Genomic DNA, 18,433 nt, shown 5'->3' with positions numbered 1-18,433 from the left:
TTGCATAATACGCTTTTAATGGGCCTCAATAAAGCTGAGGGATTGGCGTTGCTCTTACTGGAATACGTGGCAATATCTGCCAGCAATTAAATCCAGACGTGAAGCTCAGGCTTTTAATTGGTTTGAAAATTGGATGGAATGGAATGGAATGCAAATGAAATTCATTTCCAAAGGCTTTTTAAGTTGAATTAAATTCCTTCTGTTTATTTTTAACCTTCAATGCACCCAAAATAATTATTTAGTTAACTGTGAATGTAATAAAGATTTACAGCTGAACGTTAAACCAACAATCAGAAAGTGTCAAATGGCCCTACAAAGCTCCAGCCAACTGAAAGGCAGAGTCAAAGGGCAGACCGACAGGGCAGGCAGGCGGAGCCCTAGACAACATGCCGTATACGTGATGACGAAGCCAATGCAAATGTTGACAGAACCCACAGAACACAGAACGAACCATTGGGGGCAGAGCACACACGGCAGACACTCACCTGATGGCATCGATCATCTGCAGGCCCATGTTGACACAATTGGTTGCATGCTGTGGGCGGGAAATGGGCAGACCCGACACGCAGTAATAGCAATCGCCCAGAATCTTGATGCGCAGGCATTGATTCTCCTATAAATACACATAATGAACAACTGTATATAAATGTAACGGAGATAAATGTACCTGTGCAATCTGATCGAAGCGTCCAAAGAGATCGTTTAGGGTCTTGACCAAATCACTGGCCGTCAGCGAGCTGGAAAGCGGCGTAAAGTTGACAATATCCGCAAACAGTATGGTCACATTGGTGTGCCGCTGCACGTGAAGCTCATGGAAGCGTGTGGCCGATGTGGATGCCTGGCCACCGGCTCGCTGGCAGGCATCGGCCATTTTCAGCATTATGCTGCGCTTCACCTGCACCGCGAATGGAAGAGCCAGATAATATGATTATGCCACGCTAATCCAATCCACGGCAATCCAATCGCAATACTCACCTCGGCGGCTATGTAGGCGGGTATCACGCTGAGCAGCAACTGCTCCTGCTGCTCCCGTTCGCATTCGAGTTTTACGCGCTGCTCGATGCCCGTCCGGGTGCCGTCTACAGTGCGATTGTGTGCAGCATCCGACATGATGCGATAGTAAAGACCGGATATGGAGGCACTGGCCAGCATCACAATCTCACCGAAGAGCTAAGGGGCAGGCAGGGAGACGTAGGTGGAAGGTGGAAAAACTCGTAAATAACGAATGTCTAAGCCCAGGCAATTACGAGTCAGCACACGGTGCATAACGCATCGTTATCCCCACTGCAGCAGAGCATCCACCAGGGGGACAAGCAAAAACCAGGATGCAGCCTAATTAACGACGCATCGCTGGAGGGGTGTTGTGTGTGTGGTGTGTGTGTGGGGGTAAAACCGCAGTCGTTACGTGCATACCCAGACCCATACCCATATATGTATGTATGTATGCAGTAGGGAAATGAAACGAGTTCAGAAACTAATTATTTCTATCCACGTGGTTATTCTGAAGCTATTTAAGCTTTTAAGAATTAAACGAGTTGAGTGTTGAAAGCACTCAGACAAAAATTGCATTGTTAAAAGAATTTCAATTCTAATTTCAACACAAAAATAATGTAATTAGATAGAATTTAAATATAATTTAATTTGATTTTAATATAAATAAATTTATCAAAATGTCTCTTTAACACAGCACATATTTAATCTGAACGTAAAACACTTTAACAGAAATTTGTGGGAAACATATTTAATATTAATATGAAAATATTAAATATGAATATGAAAATACATGAAATATATTTAAATCAAATATTTTATATTAAATATATTTATATATATTTTGTTATATTTATATAAATTATGAAAATATTAAATTTTATTATGAAAATATATGAAATATATTTAAGTTAAATATTTTCATATTAAATATATTTATATATATTTTATTATATTTATATTAAATATGAAAATAGAAAAAAAAAATTTTTCAAATATGAAAATATATGAAATATTTTATATTAAATATATTTATATTATATTATATATATATTTTTTTATATTTATATATATATGAAAATATTAAATATGAATATGAAAATATATGAAATATATTTAAATCAAATATTTTCATATTAATGTCAAAAAACAAGGGAAAAAACTTCCTTTTACCATCTCCGCTCTTGGAAGAAATTTATTGGCATTACATGCTTAAATCTAAGTGTGTATTTCAATCCTTTTTTATCTCGGTGTAGAAAACTGTTGTGTGGGTATAGGATAATGCGAGTATGCGCCACTTGTTCCCAAACAAATATATGTGGAAAGAGATGCCCATTCATTGCCAACAATGGATACCCATAAGATCGGAAAAGCCCATTTAACTAAGTAATTGCTGACGCAACTCTCCACATAGTAATTGCATTTCCACTAGTTGTAATCCCTCCCCCGCTCCCCCCTCCAACCAGATGACAACTAATCTAATCACTTGTGTGGAGAATGCAAATGAATGGGAATGCACATTTAGTTGGATTTTCGACTTACCATTGGCAAATTGGGTGCATAGTCCGGACTGGTGCCGATCCGGTAAACGATGTGAATGGCGGTCATGAATAGGGCCAACACCACGGATACGGGCCACGATATGGGCAACATGGAGTGGATGCACTGCAATTCACACACACACACACTCAAGAGATATAATCCTTTTCTTAAATGGAGAGCAGGAGAGCACAGCTTACCAAAAACAAAGCATACATGGGCAGCGGCGCCAGCTCATCGCCTGTGCTGGCTGCAATGGTGCCCAGCGAGAAGGTGGTGACGATGGCAAATGCCAAGGCTGCGGCGGGCGAGCTGAGCACGGCCGGGAACTGCAGGGCCGTGAGAATGGAGCCAGAGATAAGGGCCGCCAATGCCAGCAGCAGCGTCTGCACCAGGTGCTGTGGAATGAACACAGATTGCGCTTAGATCTCTTGCGGTGGGGCGCAGGATCTGAGCTGAGTGCTTACCTGCTCGTAAACAATGCCAATTATTATCGACACCAAACATGCCAGCAGCGACGTCAGCAGGCCCGATGTAAAGAGCGACTTGCGCAGCCTCTGGCGGTAGCGTGTATATAGGTCATTCAGGTGGATATCCTCAGCTGCAAAGGCATACAAAAATAAATAATGGTAATAATTCTATCCGCTAAAATCCTCAGCTTAAATTGAAGTTCAACAGTCACTCAGCGATTGTTGACCTTCTCTTTTTGAGCTCCTCGTCTGCTAAAATTTGACATTTGGAAACGCACACGCAAAGAAATTGTACACCATATCCATACACTGCCATTTCATTTGGCATACATTCGTATCTGATATGCTCAGCGTTAATTGAGCTGTCAGCACCATGGGAATAATGTGCTTGGTTAGGGTTATAACTGCCAAAGGCAACAGAGCAAATTAAATCGAAATGCTACTACCATTCGTGGTAATTGCGTGGGACATACAGAAATAACTTAATGGATATGAAAAATCAATAAAAGAAATAAATGATTCCATGTGCTGGACCTAGCACATTACTCACACAGTACTGTAGTATATAATTACAGCTACAGCTACTACATCAAATAATCACGGTACTGTAGCAGACTCGACTTTCACTCAGATAGATTTCCTATGGCTATTTTACCCATTAAATATTACTCGCTGCTTAATGGAAAATCAAGGCAATCAAATGCCGGAAAAAGTGTAAGTCAACAGCGGAATTAAGAGCAAATAGTAGTGTCCACACACGCCCAGCACTTTCATAAATAAATTTCATCAGCACTCACACACAGTCAGCTTAAAAAGTGTGCGGAACACGCACTTGAATGACGCTCAAGCATCAAAATTAGCATAATGTTAATGCTTTTCATTGTGTAAATCGATATGCGCAGATAAATGCCTTGCTAATTGACTGGCAAAGCGTTTAAAGTACTTGACTGCCTCGTATTTTGGGCCTATTTGGAAACAGATTTGTACGCGCGTATTTTTCGCTGGTTGTGGGTCTCCCTATTTATAACTGGCTTCTTTTTTTTGTGTGTGCCAGCTGAATTGATTTTGTCTTTGTCCACCCACGAGTTGACCAGATAAATCAATATCAGAGGGGTAGGGTGCGAGGGTGCCGGCCCGAATATCCTTCATAATTAGGACTAAAACATGTCTGCGTCTGAGTGGTGGGTCGGTCAAGTGACGGTCTGGCTCTCTCTATTTGGCTAATTAATGGGGCCTGAATCTGGCAAATGAAGTATATCAAACATTAGGCAAAGATTTCACTTGGACATGACAGGATTTATGTGTGTCTGGACATAAGTTTTGTTTAAGCTTTTGGTTGAAGCGTTCAGTTGGGAAGCCCGAAAAAAATGTACAGAAATGTAGCATAAATCTGGTTTCTCTTCAGTAGGTACATTCTCGCATATGTATAATCGTAGATTCACCCATGTTACAGATGAATGTTAGCATCGTTAAAACCCATAAGAAACGCCCATTAAAAACCCAACCAAAAGCCATAAATGCGCTCAAATTGTATCCTGATTATGTGTGCTATAAAATGTGAGGCGTATATATTACAATTGCCGGGCGATATATGGAAATGGAAAGACTGCATTGAGTAAAGGATTTAATTCACGACTCAGTCACGCGTCACGGGGCTCACGGGGCTAAGAGGAAAAACTCAGGCAAAGCCGCAGGCCAAAAATAAAGAAAATAAGTCGAGAGGCAAACACACACACACACAGAAGAGTAAGGAGTGAGGACTGACGTTGCCTTCACTTGTTTATTCACTGCAATCAAACGGGAATGAAATTCTTTTGACATCCATTGAAAGGAACGCAAAGGAAAGGAAAGGAAAGCGTTGGCCTGGCCCACAGACTGTGTGCCCCAGTGTGACATATGCTCTCTCCCCGTGTGTGTGTGTGTGTGCGAATGTGGCATTCCAGTGCTTTGGCTCATAAAAAATAAAACGACTAAAGTGAAACAGTTGAAGACACGCTAGGCGACAGGCAGACAGAACAGCGACAGCGACAGTGAGGAGGCTGCTGCTAGAGCTTCTGGCATGGAATTTATTTCATCAAGGAGCAGCAGCAGCAGCAGCAGCAGGAGCTTGCCCAAATCCCATCCTTCCCTGCCGCAGATCCATCTGCGATGCGATAAAGTAGGTGTAGACACATTGTCAAGGATGGCAGGAGCAGGGGCAGCAACAGGAACAGGAGTAAGGCAGCAGCAGTTGAACGGAGACGAGAGCCAAGTGATTAGGAAGATTGAGTTCATTGCCAAAGGACTTTCCTTATGGTGGGGGGGTTGGGTTCTGTGGTTCCATTTAAGATGCAGTGAAAGCATCTGGCTCCTGTTTGCTACCTCGGGGTTAAGCCATTAGGATAACCGGCTTAGTGGGGAACTTTTTGATATAGATTCTTTTTAATAGTAAGCAAATAAAAAAGTGAGCTTCTAAGCCTTTGGGTGCATGTACATATATATACGAGTATGTAGGTTTTCCCAACATTCCCTTATCTACGACTGAAATGAGAGTTTCATGATGCATTTTTGGGCCCTTCATTTTAATGTTAGCAGTAGGCTGCCAATCACATTGAACGAACCAGTCAAGCAGAATAACCTGCAAATAAAATCCCAGTCAAAACAAAATTTTATATTCAATAATAAAAATATTCGATTTAACAATGGCCGAAGATCAAATTAGAGCACAGCTGGGACAGCTAGCAACGGCCCACGTGAGCGGGCCTATTGACTGGGAGATAGTACATGAGCTGGGAAGAAGAGCAAGAGGTATGTTGGGTATCAACATATTCTCTAATCAGCTTATTTTATATAAATATATATATTCTTCTAGAACGAAGACTATCAGGTATGGGAGGGGCTAATTAATTGCTTAACGATAGCACCTTGACCATGGCCACACTTCTTCCTCTAGATTCCACTCAGCCCCGACTGCCAGAGTCGTCCACTAGGCGTACCGTGCCCCTCGCTACCAGACCGGAACCAGACCAGTCGCTTGGGCCTGTGTGCCCTTGGGGTGAGCAACACCAAACTAATACCAATGCAACAAGCCCAGCCATGACTGACCAGTCGCTTCGGGCTGTCGATTCTGCCCCAAGCGATCCACTCAGTTGCCGTTGGGTGCAAGCGAGCACCGAAAGCAGCTCCAGCTACGAGTGTCCCCTCTGTTTGGAGCCTGTGCAGGCGCCCGTTGCCACCAGTTGTGGACACGTCTTCTGCAGCCACTGTATTTCTACCGCGCTGCGCATCTCCCAAAGGTGTCCCTTGTGCATGGAACATGTGTCAATAGATAAAACAATTCGAATTTATATATGATTATTACATCATATGATTATATCAATATATGATTATTCCAAGTATACATTCGTATATGTGCTTGGAAAATAAATTGTAGCCGTGTTTGTGTTGAAATCGACCAAACCTATTGACTTACATTGAATAATTAAACAATTTTGGGTTGCAGCTAACTGCAGATAGATCTTACTGTTAGATCTGTTGGCTTAAAATAAATCTACAGTTCTATTTTTTTTTTTTCAGTTTTATTTGTACCTCCCACGTTATTCCCAGCACACTGCTCAAGAATACTCAAAAAAGATTGTTAAAAATTTGTGCAGCCTTTAAAAAAAAAAAAAACTCACTTCTAATATGCAGTTCTGTGCCAATTTCCATATGGCCCCTTAAATGGAATTTCTACGCTGGTTTTTACACGAATTTTCCGAACTTAATGCTGCACAGCCAAAAGTATGCAACGATTTTTGTACTGGCGCATATTGCGCATACGACCTGTTGGCTGGGAAGCAACAAAATAGAGAAATATGTGAAGGAAGCAAAGCCATGAAGAGCCACCTGCCACCCATGCCACTCCAAGTGCTGCCACCTGCTGCAACATTGTAAATTGCATCCATCGGGCAGGTTACGAGTACGAGTATTACAAGCATTTTACGCTCAATCGTGCGCCGCATGCCAAGAATGGATAGCAGGGCCGATGGCAGAACGGAGCAGAAAATGTTACAACCAGGGATTGAAAACTGTGCGAGGCTTGGGAGTGGCTGGTGGCTGGTGGCTGCTGGCTGCACCGCATCATCGCATCGGCAACTTGTTACATGGATTAGTGTAAGGATCTATGTCGCTCCATGAGAGTGTGTATAGTCAAGGATGTTCCGCATGTTGGGGATATTTCTGCAACGAATCGTTTTCAATTTCGGAATTCCGAATTTGTTTTCTCTGTTAATTGGCAAAACATCTCACTTCAGGTCCGGCCAAAACGCAAAACAATGTAATCAACACCTAACACAAATGAATAAACGTGCTCAGATCCCAAACAAATTGCAGACGAAACAACGACGGAAAGAAGACAACGAATGTGTGCGCAAAACGTAGCAAGAGAATGAAATGGAAATGGGAATGGGAAGAAATTGTGTCCTCGCAGCAGCGCATTAATCAAGGTGCAGTCAATGCGAACGACGCGATGCCTCTGGCCGTGCGGCCATGTGACAGTGGGATGCCAAATTGGCAACAGACGTTTAAAATAATAGACGTGCCCAGGCCCAGGCCCAGAGACGAAAACGACGACACCATGGAGCACGTATTCCTCCAGTTTCTCTGGCAGGAGCTGCCTGTTCTATGCCTGTCCTTGGCACGATGCTCGTAAATAAAGCCCTGGCTAAGACAAAAGCCAAGCCAAGCCAAGTCGAGCAGAGTCAACAGTCTGTGGCGTTTTGTCATTTGCAGGCGCACATCAAGAACTTATTTCTATCAGGTTTTTCAATTTTCCCAGCGTTGACTATTTTATCCGGTCTCTGGGGGGCATGCCACTCAATCAGCTATTCGATCCCCAAAACACTTAAGCTTTCAATTTCGATAATGGCCAAAATAGTTCGTGCCGTATGTGTGCCTGTTCTAGGAGCTGTCCTACAGCTATTTTTGTGGTAAAGGTGTGTGCTCCGGGTGAAGGGAAAAATCTAAATATGGTGCAGATGGTGAAGAAAATATAAATTTAGAAATATATTTTTATAGGGCAACGATAATAGTTTGGGGTTGTTGTTTGGTGTGACTTAAAGGGTTTCCCCATAATAAATTGAATATTGATATTAAATACTAAAATCGAAACTGCCTCAACGCAGAAACCGCTTAAGAAAAATCTCTAACAGAGATCCAAAATTAAATACGTACAAAATACTCTCATGTACCACAACTCATCTGGAAAATTCTTGCTCAGCCGCGATGCCACAGGCAAAATATAAATGCCACAAATCTGGAATCGTAATATGCATATTATAGCAATAAAAGAAAATAAAGAAAAGCTGACAGAGAGCTCTGTCTCTGTCTCTGTGCGCATATTCACTGTCAAAGCAATTTGCATTCATCTTTTTCTGTGGTGGTTTTGGGGGAACATTTCGGTCGAATCATCGTGCTCGCCCGCAGAGATGGGGGGGCATGGCTTTATTGTCATCATCACCTTCGACCCACCTTCGAGCATGCAAATGGGTAGGCATCATGTGAGTATTTCATCTCTTCTGTGTTGAGTGGCAGAAATCTCATATTGAGCGAGACATGGGGCATGAGGCATGGGTGATAAATGCAAACTCATGTGCAGTTAGATTGGGGGAACGGTGCCCGCATAATAAGCCAGACAGTCAACAAAAAATGCAGATACAGATACGAATTCATCTATAGATGAAAATGTACACAGATGCAGAAGCAGATACAGATGCAGATACAGATGCAGATACAGATGCTTCCATGGCATACAATCATCGTTTGTTTGTGTGTGTGTGTGTGCTTGTCTGAGAATTTCTCATTTCGTATGCAAGTTCCATTCATTTGAATTTCTATCTGTCTGATTTGCTGCTGCGCCTGGTGACAGTTTTACCACTAAGTTTATGATGTGCGAGCTCCACAATGCTTAATGGAAATGTATGTTTAAGAGAATTAAAAAAAACCTATATATAACTGCAAGTAGTTTGAAGCTTTTAAAGTTTTGAAGTTTCTTGAGCTACCCAAAAACTAAACAAAAATAAAAGCACACATTTATTTGGGTAAACGATATAATTACAAACGCATTGATTTTATGAAAATGACCCCCCATTAAATACCAACATCAAACAGCCAGCACCGTACGCGAAATTGGATACCCCATCGTGTGAGATTTCAGATGTTTTATTGCCTAACCCATTTACCAGCACTAAAGGGGTTCGTTTATCGCATTGCTTTCCGCACTCCAATCAATTTACAACTTTTCAGTCCATCACAAACCAATCAGTGTGCAAAATATGAGCGCAATCACATCAAGCCCAGCCAATTGTGGCCCAATGGGTGTACTGCAGTATACTTGGAAATGCACTGCTAGAAAAGCAATATAAAAATATTGAAATTAATTAATAAATAAATCAAGTGTACGATGGCTGGTTGGTTAAGCTTAGTTTTTGGTTTACCCAACCATATTCCATCCAATTTCTCCCAGTGCTATATGATGGAGGCTCACTTGGGATATTTTGCGGCCTCGTTGGCGCCATCAACCAACATCCCAGCCACCCAGGCGGTGCTCCAGTGCTCCAGCTGAATCAACAGCAATAACAGCAGCAGAGAAGATTGAGTAGTGTGACATGGTGAAAGGGGCAGAGGGGGGAGGAGTGTTGTGGGGCAAGAGGAAACAGGGGGCAGAGGGTAGTCGCATGCTGAATGCCGATTCATCGACACTTTTTCATTGAATTCAATTAAAAGCAAAATTGAAAATTGAAATTCAATTAAGATGCTATAAATACAGAGGGTTGCAGGAGGAGGAGGAGGAGGTGTGAATGGGGGGAGAGGTGCGTTCAGAGGATACTGTAAAAGCATTCCATGATAGAAGAGAGCACCACCCTCCACACAGCCACACACACCCAACCCAACCATTCCACCCATTCCAATGATGACAGATGAGCTGCCAGTGTGGATGCTGCGAGTGGCTGAAAGAGATTCGGAATGGAGCCAGGACGCTAGAGCATTGGTATTGGTAATGGGGCATTGGATATGTGTATGTGTATGTGAATGTGTATATGGGTAGGTGGACTGGTTCGTGTGTTATGTTGCAGAGCTGTTTCTATTTTCCTTCATTTTTTTTTGCATTATTTGTATTGACTGTTGCTGCTTGCTGGTCTCTTCACTGGCATTTAATGGGCCATCAACACTTTGCTGAACACATCTCTTGGCTGTCGCATGTATGCTGGCGGGGATATTAATGACAATTAAATTGATGCTGCAATCAATCATGAAGGAACCAACCATAGGCCATATGCCACCAGCTACCAGCTACCAGCCTGCGTAATGAGGACCGAGACTACAATTCTCTAATCCGATTAGCGTCATTTGGAAAACGCAAAGTAATAATATCTAATATTGCAGCTGGGGAATATTGATGGGGAAAAGGATGAAAAAAATAAGTCATCCAGGGAGTTCATCAATTTCTAGTTGGGAAATCAATTTCGCTTATAATTAAATGGTTGAGAATTTTAATTTAATAACTAAATAAATAAAATAATTCATCCAGGGAGTTCAGCAATTTCTAAATTAATGGTTAGGAATTTTAATTTAATAAATAAATAAGTCATCCAGGGAGTTCATCAATTTCTAGTTGGGAAATCAATTTCGCTTATAATTAAATGGTTGAGAATTTTAATTTAATAAATAAATAAGTCTTCCAGGGAGTTCAGCAATTTCTAAATTAAATGGTTAGGAATTTTAATTTAACAAATAAATAAATAAATAAGTCATCCAGGTAGTTCATTTTTAGTTGGGAAATCAATTTCTATTATAATTAAATGGTTGAGAATTTTAATTTCATAAATTTAATATAGTAATTTAACAAAATTGTCTCGCTGTGAATTAAAAAAAACCGCAAACTTTTTGTTTGCAAATGTGTAAAAATTAGCACCGTTAGAGTTGATAATCACTAACTTTAAAAGAGCTATAAAATTTCCACAGATTATAGACAGACAGAGCCCAAAACTTCCGCTTGATTGGGGACCAGCTGCTTTCAATTAAAGACAGAAACAACGTTACAAGAAAACTGTGCAGAGAGAGAAAGTGCAAGAAAAGGCAAAAGCAAATGATTTTACCCAACTCGCTGTGCAGTAAAAGTTTTTCGTAGGGAGTGGTGGGCAAGCGGATTGGCGCACAACTTTGTTAAAGGAGATGAACTTGTACTTTCTATTGACCAAAAAAACCAAAAGCACCAAAGTTAGCGTCGGTTGAGTGGCGTGGCTCAAGGCTATCGAGCAAGTTCCCGGGGCCAAAATCATTGAGTGGGGCGTGGCTTACATTTTAAGGAGATTTTTTTTTGTTTTTTTGTTTTTTCAAATCTGAAAGTTGTGAGCATTTTTTGTCAAACATATAAAAAACTTTTTTATGAATATTTATTTTGGATGCCACACCGAAGGAAGTGCACTGTGCGGAATTGCTGCTTCTGTGTATCGTTGTACTGTGGCAGCATTTTGGTCTCGTTTTACACCATCATGTCAGGACTGCTAAATGCGGCTACCTTAACCGATGAACTTATCTTCAGGAAATGTAAGGCCATCCAGTCCTAAGAATTTCCCATCAGTATAACTCTGCCAACTAGATTCCAGCACTGATGAATGGATCAAGTGGTTCAATATACTCCACGTTTGTCTAATGATTGGGGCCGCAGTTCTGCTGCTGGTGGCCGTTATGACTGTGAGTACGGGCTTGGCGCTTACTGCGCTCAGTTAGTTATCCTTTTGCCGCCCACCTGTTGCAGAATCACAAATTATCAATGCTGATATGGATGGGACTGTTTGTGGTGCACATAATTGCGTATTACATTGCCTTCCATGCCATGGTAAATGTGCGAAATCCCTTTTTCGGTAATACGCTATCCGCCGCCATATATGTGTGCGTTATACTGCTGACCCTGGGTAGGCCTGCTCACTGAATGCCCACGTAAAATGATGGCTAAATAATTTACATTTCAGCCATTGATATATTCTGCCTGATTGTTGTCTATTCACGATATAACGAACTGAAGAATCCACATGATTTTATATCAAAATGTGTAGACCACAACTAAAAGCTAACGAAGTGATACCCAGTCTATATGTTCGTTCCACAGCTAAGCGCCCATGGCAATATGTGTATGTAGATGCATTAAAGATGCTCTTCTGATTAATAATACTGATTAAATCTGAACTGTGCAATATTATTTTTCAATTTAAACTTTACTGAAACCCATTTATCCGCCTTCGGCGCCTAGAGTCGCGTTAATATGGCAGACTCAATTTTCTTTATAATTTCATTAGCATCTTGATGAGAACTGAAAGCGATGCCACACATGCCAGACACACACACTTCACGCTACGCCACGTCATACACTCTTACAGCAGGCAGTCAGTCAGGAAGGCAGCGCTTGGCTAATGCTAATGAGGCCATAATATAAATTGCTTAAATTGAAATTATGCAAAAAAGTTAATACGCCCCCAGATCACAGGAAAGAGAGCCACATCAGCAGCAGCAGCAACAGCAGCAGCTTGCTCAGAGCAATCAAAAAACAAATGCTCTCAAGAATGCCGTCAATGGAGGACGTACATTGCGTATACGCCACGATGTGCGTCTCATATGGCATTTATTGTGTTTAATGTCAGTTTCCAAATTATTCGTGCATATCTTTTTGGTTTTTGGTCTAGTCGAAATTTAAACAACTTTCCAGCTATGATTCTAGCCCATCGATTCTGCTACTGCATGTCCCTGCGGGCCGGCTGCTTTATACTGTCCTTGATCGCACTTTTGGTGTGCATTATGCACATATATAATTTCAATACCACAATGCAAGGTAAATACGAGCGAGCGCAAATATCTATTGATTAATTTATGCCCAAGAGTCGGTCTGACTTTCTGCCCCCAGACAATGCCCAGAAAATGAGCAATGCCTCGTTGATCTTTCCAGGTACAGAGACCGCATTGATTTCTTGTTCGAATTTGATTTTAATTGAGTTTTGAACCTTATGTTTGAGAAGAGGGCAGCACCCAGATTCTTTTAAGGCTTATGCCGGAATTTCTAACAATTATTGCCGTGACTTTCCTATTGATTTCCCTCATTTTGGTGAGTTGAAAACTGATCTGAATGATACATAGTTTAATCCGAATGCAAATAGGACTTTATTCATCTGATTTTGATCACACTGACTTTTGAAGTCATCCAGATGCTATATCAATTTCTATATAGTATTATTGCAACAGCATTGAAAGTTAACGTGACCGTCGATCTCGGTGTCTATTCCAGTGCGATCTATTGGTGCCTCATAGTCGGTTGGATCGGTGAGTTATTCACAGCAAGACGTCTGAGGAAATGCCCCACTAACGGATTCCTTTTATTTTATAGTATTTTCCGCATATTTTGTGTATATTATTATATCGTATTACCAGCAAACGTTGGCATTGATGCAGCTGGATATGTCGTAAAGCCAAAAATATGTTTTTTATTTGTTGTGGAAAATTGTATCTACGAGACTGTAGCATACTTTTGCGGGGAATTTAGTTTGTCTAATTTGGCAGGATATTTTTGTGTTCTTTGTCAAAATCAAAAGTAATGTTAAATTAATGAGAAACATTTGATTGGAATATGATTCGTGCCAAGAAATGCTGCTTCTGTATGTCACTGCAAACGGGATGCATTCTTTTCGCCATATTTGAATTGTTCTGTGCTGGCATGAACTTAGACTATATTTTTAACCTACTAAATAGTAAATAATATAATATAATATTGTGAAAGGAATGTAACTATTTATCATTACATTTTGCATTTGTTTGCGGTTAGGTACGATTTCCTATGAGGCCAAATATACCTTTCCAGGTAAGATCTTCGCTTGAATTTATTGTGAAGTAGATTAAAATTGCTCATTCCTTAATTTAGCTCAAGTAACGCTGACAATATTGCAGGTAGTGCCTGATGTGTTGACCGCCGTGGCTTCCTTTTTCTTGTTAGGCGCCATCATATCGGTAAGACTTGGGACTTGGCTGTTAACACACAATTAAACTGAATTATTGGGCATTTTTATAGCAATATCTTCCGGTCTTCTGGGTGCCTATGGGTCTTTATATGGTCCAGGCCACGTATCTAGTGGTATTCAGTTTAATTTCATCTGCGATGGGCAAAAATTTGATTGTCAACCAGAGCGTCTGGCATAATGTGACCTTTTGGATATATGTAATCGCTTGGCTGGGTGAGATCACACTTATTTAGCCTGTGGAAAACTTTTCTATAATATTTCTTTATATATTTAAGGAATGACATTGTATCTTCTGTACATCACCTACTCTTATTACCGGGAACTAAAAGATGACTTAACACCAAATAGCAACGTTGTACAATGATTGGAAATACAATTATTTTGTTATTTTATTTATTATTATTTTTTTTTTCTTCTAATTTCCCATCTAAGGATTCGTTGCAAACTGTGTCAGGAAGATTAAAAAAAAATAAACCTACAAAGAATTATTCTGTAAAATATTAATTAAAATTGAGGGAAATGTGCCAGGCGAATAAGTATTTCCAGGCGAAAACATTTTGCCGCTGTCTATCGTTACGAACCGGTTGCCTACTCATAGCCCTCTTCTCCGATCTTTTGGGCATCGTGGCGCTGGCTGGCTTCTTTTGTAAACACCTATAAATATATCTGGTTTGATCGTGCTAACAATTGTGTATATTAATTCATTATTTACAGTGTCATTCCTTGATGGTACCCACGATAATATGGTTGAAGGTATACGACTTCAACAACCATTTCTATTCTGCTATTTAATTCGAAAATATTTATTGCATTTTTGTAGAAATTTTAGATGTTTTTTGGGGCGTCCTCCATTTTGTTGCTGGCAATTGCATGTCGTACTCTCTTCTTATGGTATGTAAAAAATTCGATTTGGGGATCACTCTATATCAGACTATATTTAATTGTGTAGAAATCTCCAACTCCGATTCTGGTGTATATTGTGACGGAAGCTTTGTTTTTGGCATTTGCAATCATCTATGTCCCACTGAGCTTTGCAATCGATATCAAGATGTTTGCAAATTTGTGTCATGGACACTGTGTTTCATACTGGATTTTCATATGCCTTATTTTTGGTGAGTTCCACTTGAAATATCTAAGAGCAATGTTTTTAATTTCAGCCATTCTTTTGACAGTTTTATTACCCTATTTCCTATACATAACAATTTCAGTTTATTTGGATAAGAGACAAAGGCTCAGCGAAAATCCACAGCCGGAATAAATACATGTGTAACACAAATATTAAAGATTGAAATATTCATTGAAAACTCTTTTTGAGATTTAAATAAAGTTTTTTACAAGCATTTCCCTCAAAGGGAAATGAAGAATGACCAAAAATAAATAACTGAAACCTCGTTTAAGGCCAACAAATGGAAATCAATAATAAAAATGCTTTCGTTTGAGAGGATATTTCTGTGGCCCAAGGGCAACAGCAGCAAAAACTTTGAATCATTATCCTTGAAAAAAAACATGGACATTCAACAGGTTATACCCATTTGCACCCTCCAGTCGAAAAAAAAAAACGCAATATTTGCAGAGTTCATATCTTATTTTCGTTCAACCCTCAGGCACCCTCATTTTCCTTCATTGATACTATTCATTGAGGCCTTTGAGGTCCTTCCAGCCCTCAAAATAGCTGGCATAATTATCTCTCTTTGACAATTTGAGCTTAACCCCGGGTAACGCTGCTCAAAAACAAGTCAAAAATTAATAGGAAAACTAACTATGTATATGTATCAGGGCCATCATTATGGTTAGTGCCGTAATTATTATGAGCTGTAGGCGGTAGTGGGGTAAATTTAATTAAAACAACAAACGCGCGACAGGTCAAATGGGGGCCAATGGGTGCGGCGCGAGGCAGCTGATGCTATCGTGACAAACCCAAATAAAGTAGAGCCACGGGGTTACATCAGCCAGTCAGGGAGGATATACAGGGGGATAGGCTAGCAAGGGATGGTAATTCAATTTCAAGACCAAACCAAGGCAACCAGCAAAAGTCTCGCGCCTCGAGCCTCCAGCCTCCAGCCTCGAACTTTAAGATAAAAAAAATATAAACCTTAAAAATGCTCACTTTGTGAAACTAATTTGATTCGTAGAAGCTTGTTCCATTTCAGCGATTATTTCAGGGGGGTGGAGACTGGTAGACGCTGTATAACTTTTCACACTCACCCGTCGTTCCATTTTCTTGGTCGCTCAAGTCGGCCAGTGAGGCTGACAAAGCCTCGGCCATCTTAGCCGCCGATGATGTTCTGGCTGTTGTTGTCGTCATCGTCATCGTCTTTGGTTGGGTTGCATTTCCGCTGCTTTTCACAATCAGATTCGTTGCATTCGCTGTGCCATTTTCTGTTCTCGCAATTTCCGCATTCTGCTTTACCATGGCGTGAACGAGTGCGACTTCACTTCACAGCCGCCAGCTGCACGCCCAGATGGCCCCAGTCCCCCAATCCCAACACTTGGGACCAGTCTCAGACGCAATTCTAGTTCCGGCAAGGACCCCGAACACTTGTTGCCGCCTCTGTGCGGAAATTGAGTGAGGTAACTACAACGAAACGGAAGAGAGCGAGAGAGGGAGAGAGAGAGAGAGAGAGAGAGGTAATGGTTTAGTTGGATAGCTCTTATTTCTAGCTGATATTTAAATTCATTGAAATTAAAATAATCGCTGGTTGCTGTGCTGTGAATAAGTGCATACATATGTATATTCTACTGCTCGTTCTTTAATGTTTTCGTAGCTTAAATCCTTTTTGATATATCTCTCTATTATGTGTATTTTTATTTTTATTATGCCATTTCCTTACATTTGAGTAAACCGAAAACTTTGCCCCAACAGGAAATTCAAGACGTTTCCAGCATCTGCTTCGACAGACAGTTTCCAACTTTGTGTGCATCTTGTTTGATGTTTCTTTAAATGTTGTTCTGCTTCGAGAGTTTTCTTTTCGTTTCTGTGCAAAAAAAAAAAAAAAAGCAATGTGTCTCTACATATTTGTACGAGCAAATGTAAGTATATTTGCGTCTTTGTGGGTTCTTTTGGAAAGTGTCTATGCAGCAATTAGAAAAGTTTCCACACAACACACTTGAGAAAGACAGGAAAACAAAAGTAAGTTTTTTTTTTTGCTAAACCCAACACTGGTGACATAATAAATTCCCTATAAACTCTAAGGTACACTAGCACGCTTATCATACATTTTTGAAAACTTTGTTTTCCTTAAGCTTAAAATATATTTCTAGTATTTTTCTAACAAAAGAAGATCTGTTCTAGTGTAAAATGTCCAGTATTTTGCATTGCTTTAAGGAAGATGTCACCGCAGAGAGCTTTCACTGTGCATGTTTAGAGAGAGAGAAGTAGAATTTTTAAGTATCATACATAGTCTTAAACAACCCATAAATAAATGTCAGTATGTCAGGCATACAACTCAAGCAAAGTTGTCGCATATCCTGCAGGCATGCGACCCGACACTCCTCCGCCTTCCCCTCAACCAACCAACCACACATACATACATAGACCCCCTCTCGGTGTGCGCCTCCGCTTCTCCAGAAGGAGAGTGAAAGTTTTCCCAGCCCTTGTCAAAGCTTCCAAAACTAACTGCGAGTACTCTTAAGAACTGCTGCTTTTCTCCCTTGCTGTTGCTGTTGTTCATTCAGGTTGGCAAAAGTTTTTGTGTTCAGCGTTTCCTCTGGCCACTTAGCTGCATCTTTTGGGCCAAGTTAAATTGTGTCTGTTTAATTTGCACTGCCACGCACCACCGCAATAAACCAGCGAAACATTCTACAGAAAAATGCCATTTTGAAGGGTAAGTACTGGCCTGGAGCATGGCGCGTGCCTAATCATGAATATTCTTTAATGGCTTCGACCTCAAAACCACTTGAGCTGCCACTTTCCGTCAGCTGTGGCTGCATTGTTTCATTGCCAACCATATGAAAATGGGGAAAATGTAATGTAAACAAAGCATCATCGAGTATTTTTATGATTTACGTATTAAAAAGTGTTTATGTAAATGATATATGTATATTCTACCATACTTTGGCTCACTTTCCAGCAAAATAGACACGAGAACAAGTTCAAGGTTTGCCAAACAAACCAAAAATAAAGATATATGTATATTTTTTTTTAAATATTATTCCCGCAAAATATCCAATTAGTTATTTTATTATATTATTTTATTTATAGTATTTTATTTATTATTTATTTATTATTTATTTATTATTTATTATTATTATTTATTTTATTATATTATATTTTATTTTATTTTGTTCCTTTGCAGATTCAATAAATTCAAACACTTTTAAAGTAAGTAAATAGATCCAATTCAATGTTACGGTTAAACACTTAAAACATTAGACATGTAAGCCAAGCAAAGCGATAGTTCTATCCAAGTCTCC

The 18,433-nt window shown here is 40.2% G+C and overlaps 6 protein-coding genes and 1 long non-coding RNA gene across 11 annotated transcripts in view; 5 read left to right on the top strand and 2 right to left on the bottom strand.

Annotated features, from left to right (window-relative positions):
- LOC111071201 (adenylate cyclase type 2) overlaps positions 1–18,433 on the bottom strand; it is a 34,064-nt gene that overhangs the window by 7,859 nt on the left and 7,772 nt on the right. For all 3 annotated transcript variants that reach the window (XM_022362402.2, XM_022362405.2, XM_022362403.2), the window contains exons 2-8: positions 16,226–16,595; positions 2,997–3,130; positions 2,730–2,927; positions 2,533–2,655; positions 976–1,170; positions 668–895; positions 486–613 (exon numbers count right to left, since the gene is read on the bottom strand). In XM_022362402.2, the coding sequence (XP_022218094.2) occupies positions 486–613; positions 668–895; positions 976–1,170; positions 2,533–2,655; positions 2,730–2,927; positions 2,997–3,130; positions 16,226–16,433 (1,214 nt within the window). In that variant the 5' untranslated portion in view covers positions 16,434–16,595. The remainder of the gene's footprint in view (positions 1–485; positions 614–667; positions 896–975; positions 1,171–2,532; positions 2,656–2,729; positions 2,928–2,996; positions 3,131–16,225; positions 16,596–18,433) is intronic.
- On the top strand, positions 5,590–6,349 carry LOC111081307 (LON peptidase N-terminal domain and RING finger protein 3-like). 2 transcript variants are annotated; one of them, XM_022377328.2, is made up of 3 exons: positions 5,590–5,786; positions 5,851–5,865; positions 5,932–6,349. In XM_022377328.2, the coding sequence occupies exons 1-3, from the start codon at positions 5,681–5,683 to the stop codon at positions 6,330–6,332; spliced, it is 522 nt and encodes a 173-aa protein (XP_022233020.2). In that variant the 5' UTR covers positions 5,590–5,680; the 3' UTR covers positions 6,333–6,349. The 2 variants fall into 2 exon arrangements, with proteins under 2 accessions (XP_022233020.2, XP_022233022.2); XM_022377330.2 differs by lacking the exon at positions 5,851–5,865.
- LOC111071208 lies at positions 11,360–12,177 on the top strand. The gene is made up of 4 exons (XM_022362417.2): positions 11,360–11,564; positions 11,617–11,711; positions 11,776–11,932; positions 11,990–12,177. The coding sequence occupies exons 1-4, from the start codon at positions 11,420–11,422 to the stop codon at positions 12,082–12,084; spliced, it is 492 nt and encodes a 163-aa protein (XP_022218109.2). The 5' UTR covers positions 11,360–11,419; the 3' UTR covers positions 12,085–12,177.
- Positions 12,615–13,480, top strand: LOC111071205. The gene is made up of 5 exons (XM_022362412.2): positions 12,615–12,843; positions 12,916–12,957; positions 13,028–13,113; positions 13,166–13,328; positions 13,393–13,480. Exons 1-5 carry the CDS (start codon positions 12,630–12,632, stop codon positions 13,470–13,472), a joined length of 585 nt encoding a protein of 194 aa, XP_022218104.2. The 5' UTR covers positions 12,615–12,629; the 3' UTR covers positions 13,473–13,480.
- Positions 13,136–13,740, bottom strand: LOC121404762. Its single transcript, XR_005968193.1, has 2 exons — positions 13,434–13,740; positions 13,136–13,367 (listed from the first exon to the last, which is right to left on the bottom strand). It is a non-coding gene; the product is annotated as an uncharacterized LOC121404762 (long non-coding RNA).
- Positions 13,564–14,407, top strand: LOC111071207. The gene is made up of 5 exons (XM_022362414.2): positions 13,564–13,753; positions 13,828–13,863; positions 13,924–14,009; positions 14,071–14,233; positions 14,296–14,407. Exons 1-5 carry the CDS (start codon positions 13,633–13,635, stop codon positions 14,382–14,384), a joined length of 495 nt encoding a protein of 164 aa, XP_022218106.2. The 5' UTR covers positions 13,564–13,632; the 3' UTR covers positions 14,385–14,407.
- On the top strand, positions 14,471–15,360 carry LOC111071209. 2 transcript variants are annotated; one of them, XM_022362419.2, is made up of 5 exons: positions 14,471–14,666; positions 14,735–14,773; positions 14,841–14,911; positions 14,970–15,132; positions 15,229–15,360. In XM_022362419.2, exons 1-5 carry the CDS (start codon positions 14,540–14,542, stop codon positions 15,276–15,278), a joined length of 450 nt encoding a protein of 149 aa, XP_022218111.2. In that variant the 5' UTR covers positions 14,471–14,539; the 3' UTR covers positions 15,279–15,360. The 2 variants fall into 2 exon arrangements, with proteins under 2 accessions (XP_022218111.2, XP_022218110.2); XM_022362418.2 differs by having other exon boundaries at positions 14,474–14,666; positions 15,193–15,360.

The sequence above is a fragment of the Drosophila obscura genome, unplaced genomic scaffold (assembly GCF_018151105.1).
Source record: "Drosophila obscura isolate BZ-5 IFL unplaced genomic scaffold, ASM1815110v1 contig_1, whole genome shotgun sequence".
Lineage (NCBI taxonomy): Eukaryota > Metazoa > Arthropoda > Insecta > Diptera > Drosophilidae > Drosophila > Drosophila obscura.
This window is presented reverse-complemented; position numbering and strand designations above follow the sequence as displayed.

Coding starts and splice junctions, on each gene's coding strand:
- LOC111071208 (XM_022362417.2), top strand. CDS start 11,420: ATGCCACACCGAAGGAAGTGCACTGTGCGGAATTGCTGCTTCTGTGTA. Junction 11,565..11,616: donor TGAACTTATCTTCAGGAAAT/GTAAGGCCATCC, acceptor TCTGCCAACTAG/ATTCCAGCACTGATGAATGG. Junction 11,933..11,989: donor CGTTATACTGCTGACCCTGG/GTAGGCCTGCTC, acceptor TTTACATTTCAG/CCATTGATATATTCTGCCTG.
- LOC111071209 (XM_022362418.2), top strand. CDS start 14,540: ATGTGCCAGGCGAATAAGTATTTCCAGGCGAAAACATTTTGCCGCTGT. Junction 14,774..14,840: donor CCACGATAATATGGTTGAAG/GTATACGACTTC, acceptor GCATTTTTGTAG/AAATTTTAGATGTTTTTTGG. Junction 14,912..14,969: donor TGTCGTACTCTCTTCTTATG/GTATGTAAAAAA, acceptor TTAATTGTGTAG/AAATCTCCAACTCCGATTCT.
- LOC111071207 (XM_022362414.2), top strand. CDS start 13,633: ATGATTCGTGCCAAGAAATGCTGCTTCTGTATGTCACTGCAAACGGGA. Junction 13,864..13,923: donor GGCCAAATATACCTTTCCAG/GTAAGATCTTCG, acceptor TCCTTAATTTAG/CTCAAGTAACGCTGACAATA. Junction 14,010..14,070: donor TGTTAGGCGCCATCATATCG/GTAAGACTTGGG, acceptor GCATTTTTATAG/CAATATCTTCCGGTCTTCTG.
- LOC111081307 (XM_022377328.2), top strand. CDS start 5,681: ATGGCCGAAGATCAAATTAGAGCACAGCTGGGACAGCTAGCAACGGCC.
- LOC111071205 (XM_022362412.2), top strand. CDS start 12,630: ATGGCATTTATTGTGTTTAATGTCAGTTTCCAAATTATTCGTGCATAT. Junction 12,844..12,915: donor TTTCAATACCACAATGCAAG/GTAAATACGAGC, acceptor TTCTGCCCCCAG/ACAATGCCCAGAAAATGAGC. Junction 12,958..13,027: donor TGCCTCGTTGATCTTTCCAG/GTACAGAGACCG, acceptor ATGTTTGAGAAG/AGGGCAGCACCCAGATTCTT.